Raw genomic sequence first — 4727 nt, forward strand, 5'->3', positions numbered from 1 at the left:
AAAAATAGGAATGAATGAAACATTTGTATTTGTTGTACAGACCGAAATGGATTGTAAAAGGAAACAGTAGGGGGGAAAAATTGTTTATTATATCTTATTATTGTAAATAAAAAGTGTAATAATAATAATAATAGTAATAAAAGTGTAATTTATATATGTCCGATTACGGATTGATAAGTATGCTGTGTGAGATAGCAACCTAATGTATTTAGGCAGCATAGATAAATAAACTATTTCTCTCTCCCTAGTTTTAGTTTTTAGTATGGAGGGTAAACCTCAGAAAACGAAGTGTGCCCCAGCACCTCGTCTACTTAAACATTATATACACTCAAAGAATTATAAATCTCAACCTGTTCTTAGAATGGAGCAATGCTCCAGTAAAAAAACGATTTTGTAAATATGTATATATATAAAAATTTCAACAATAAAATTTTTCTATAGTGGCTTGGATAGGAAAAAAAAAATTCTACTGGGGCTAGGGAAAAAAAAAAAAAAAACGATACTGACACCAGCGCCTCCTCCAGTTCGCTGGCAGGAATTACAGAAGCGAACACCATAACCCAGCTACTAACTCAATAAGTGACACATACACAGTGTTTAGTTTTTAGTGAAAAAGACAAAAATTGAAGTGAGGCCCGGCACCTCATATATTTAAACATTAATTAAATTTCCATAATGTATATATATGTTTTTATTAATACTATTCATATTAGTGTTTTTGAACCTTTTTTTACAGTGGGTATTAGGTGTGAGTGAATTACCTACTATTAACTATTAACTATTAACTATTGGTTGGGATGTTTGTACAATGGGAACGCTACTTTAATACATAACTGTAGGTGGGGTGTTTCCGCGAGATGTGTCAAACATCGAGAGGGGCTCCTACCCAATTTATAACTTCAGATTCAATATATTTTGCAGAACAAATATCGATCACTAAATATATTACTAGATATGAATGCTAATTATAAAGGTAGGCTAATCAGAAATGAGAATACAATTTTTATTTAGGAAAATCTTTTTTCAAATGATCTCAATCGGAGGCTAATGAGTATAAATGTTATACTGCTATATTTTAAAAAATATTAACTATTTAAATAAAGCATGTGACTCGAAAGCATATAGCGTAATGTGTTTATTCTCTGTTTAGTATTCTTCACAGGGTAAATTAATTATTTACAGTGTAAAAAAATAAACTTAGTATGAGCACACCATTTAGTATAACAAGCTAAAGAAACAATATATCTGCAAATCCATAAATAAATATTAATTAAACAATTTCAAGAGATCTGGACAGAATTCTTATAACTAATATAGATATTTAACAATGTCTTTATATAACTTTCAAACTGGATCATTAACACATGATCAACAATAGACATTTATCAAGATCGAATTCCAGTCCTGTCCGGCAAATTGCTTTTACCGTTTTCAATATTTTGGTCTAAGTTTTCTTTACTTTCAGTAATCTCTCCAGTTTGTTTCGACTCGTCAAACAAGAAGTAACTGATACTGAAACAGAAAAAGAAAAAGTTGAGTTTCCTGGAAAGTAACATTTATTTCTCGATATTATTAGTGTTAAAATTATAAAGAAAAGAAATATATTTGTCACTGTTAAGTACACTGTATTTAAATCAACTGTACACACATATAACAACATAGAACCAACTGGAACTTTCCCCCTTGTTATCATACAATCAGTGTTACCAAATAGCAAATATTGTACATACTCCAACACACTCCCTTATAATATGAGCGGTCTAGCAAACATTAATCACTGGGCGAAATGCCTCAAACTTAACTCTACTGTAACATTTACATCTCTCCCTTTTCTCGATTGTAATCTATATTAATACCAAGATACTTTTTAACTTCTCCCAAGTCCTTCATCTTAAAACTCTTCATAAGTTCAGCTTTGATCTTTCCAATGGCTTTCAAATCTTTCCCACAAATCAACAAATAAGATATAGAATATTTCAGCGGCTGGGTTACATTACAAACATAAGTCATATTCACTTCCCTGAAAATTCACAAAGTTCACAATAAACTTGTTGAACAAGTCATACCAGTATCTTGGAGATTCACGTAATCCATAAAGTGATCTTTTCAACAGATAAATTTTGTCATCGTTAGTTTCAAATCCAGGTTTTTGATTCATCTAAAGATCTCGTTTCATTTTCCACAGCAACCTTCCATTCATCAAAGACATTAGACTTCATTGCTTCTTCATAAATTTTTGGATCAACAAAATTTGCAAAATTTACCATGACGTAATAATTTAACAACTTTCGAACTCGTTTAGGCCTTTCATTCTTATCCTTTTTCATCTTTGTCAGACTCTACTTCTTTTTCAATTTCACATGGATGATCTTCAGTTTCACTATCTTCACTGTTACATCTTCCAAACTAATACAAATTTTCACATTTCGAGCAAGAACAATTTTGCCATCAACTAGTTCAAAATAGCCCAAATCAAAATAGCCAACTAAAATTCCTTTTACAGCTTTATCATCAGAGGTAATACGTTTCTTTTCTCTTCAGGCACACGAACAAACACTTTACTTTTTTCTTTAATAATAAGATCTCTTTGTATAGCTATTTTAACTTCCAACCTCTTGAATTTGTCTACATATTCTTGCAGTTTTTGATGAAGTTCAGAGTTACTCATTAAAGTCTCTTTATCACATTGAGTTTCTTTTTAAGTTTTAATTCTAAATCACTTATTTTCAGAAGCTTGCAATGTAGACCTTCTTCTAAATTTGTTATATTTAAATTGGTTTTCTATAATTTGAAAGTTTCACGTTTATGCTCTAATTGTTTATTGAGATGATCATATTTAGTTTTGATATCTTTGGCTTCTTTTTTAAAAGGACGTGATTTTTCCAAATGACTATTTGAACTACTTTCTTCTAATTATGCCACATTTTCCTTAAGCTCTTTCCATAGATAAACATCAGAATTTAATTTAGAACATAAATCATTTTTCAATTGTAAATCCTTGTATTGTTCTTCAATCAACTGTGTTTCAGTTTTTAAATTTAGCAACTCTTGGGGTGTTTGTTCCAATGCACTTTTAACAATTAATTTATTTTTCCAAATTCAAATTACTAAAGCATTCGGATAATTGATGATCCTTTATTTCATTTTCTTCGATCAATTTACTTATTTCTATTATACAATTTTCTAACTCTGAAATAAGAGAAGTAATTTCTTCTTTCAATTGTTATTATCAAGATTCTGCATACGTAAATCTTCTATAGTTTCGTGAGCTGAAGTTAACTCAATCCCAATTGAGTCAAATTTCAGAATCAAATTATCAATATGTTCTTGCATAGTTTTTTTTTTCATTTTATTTTTTCAGATTATCAATAAAATATTATTTTTCTTCATGCATTATTCTTGATTGCTCTAATAATGCTTTGTCCTTCAAAAGTAAGGCCTTTTCATTCGCTAACAAGTTGTTAAGTTCCCTTAATGAGATTATTTCAGATTGTAATCCTTCAATCAAATTAGACTGCTGTTTCTCCTTTTCCTCATTATGAATTGAAGACCGATTATTTTTTAGTGCAGTAGTAAGTTCACTAGTCATACTTAATTCTTTCTCCAAGGTTTCAATGAATTTGGTCTGATTTCCCTTACTATTAACTTTTGAAACATTAATATTCACTTGAAATGATTCTACATTCTCATTATCTCCAGATACTCCTGTTGCTCCAGCGAATCTTCCTTGCCCATTTGATTAGCGATTCTGGTTGAAATATCTATGACTTTTCCGAAAATTTCCACCACTATTGTACCTTGGTCCTCATTGTTGATCTTGATCTTGGTCCTCCTTGGGCTTTGACCAACAATTCTTTCTGATATGGCCTCGTTTTCCACAATTCCAGCACTCTTTGGTTTCATTGAATCTCTCACCTCGGTGCATAATTTGAGCCTTGAATGCATGCGAAGCTAGCTGATTCATTGGCTTCATCCTTCTCTTCAGGCTTGTTGAGGGTCGAAGGACGCTCCAACTTGAAAGTTTCTCGCGATTGTACTCAACAGTCCGATTTTCTTCTGGAAACACATATAATCCATCGATGAGATGCCGACAGCTCTCTGATGACGTCATGATTAACAAAGCTAATTTTCGTTTGCTAGAGGTATTACCACCAGCCAATCGCAGTCCATTGACTTTCTTATCAAAGTCCTTGAAAGATTGGTCAACATCACCGCGTTTGTTGAACTTCATCGAACTCGATTGTTTCTCGATAAGTATATGCTTCACTTCACTCTTCTTCAAATACACAGCATCCAGCTTCAGCAGGATTTCCTTGAGGTTTTCAATCTCGCCCATTACTGACACATCCAACGCAATTGGCAAACCAACTAGAACAAATTTAACCCCGTGAACGAAAAACTCAACGCCCCAAGGAATTTCCAACAACCACCGCAAATTTCTTTAATTTCAACAGTCGCAGGAACTTGAAACGCCAATCATTATACTTGATGTTGTTATCCAAAACTGGAATGATAACAGAATCACCACGATTCGACGCCATCTTGGATGATTTGGACCCTTGCCAATGGTACAGATAAAGTTAAATATCAGCAGAACAGATAACGAAGTTAAACTCTTGCCCACTTTCACAATAAATAAAACTCTAAGCTGACCTGGCTAAAACAAATCCATAAAGCAACTCAGAAAGGACAATCAAAACTGAAGCTGATGAAAAGGCTAACAGGGA

The 4727-nt window shown here is 32.2% G+C and overlaps 1 protein-coding gene across 1 annotated transcript in view; it reads right to left on the bottom strand.

The window, feature by feature from the left end:
- Nucleotides 1-989: 989 nt before the first annotated feature.
- LOC106691827 (tetracycline resistance protein, class C) overlaps nt 990-4727 on the bottom strand; it is a gene marked incomplete at its 5' end in the record, with an annotated part of 18276 nt that continues 14538 nt past the window's right edge. The window contains 1 exon segment of the mRNA XM_014437724.2: nt 990-1512. Coding sequence (XP_014293210.2) covers nt 1386-1512 — 127 coding nt within the window.

The sequence above is a fragment of the Halyomorpha halys genome, unplaced genomic scaffold (assembly GCF_000696795.3).
Source record: "Halyomorpha halys isolate HHAL.00 unplaced genomic scaffold, Hhal_1.1 Scaffold3413.1, whole genome shotgun sequence".
Classification (NCBI taxonomy): domain Eukaryota; kingdom Metazoa; phylum Arthropoda; class Insecta; order Hemiptera; family Pentatomidae; genus Halyomorpha; species Halyomorpha halys.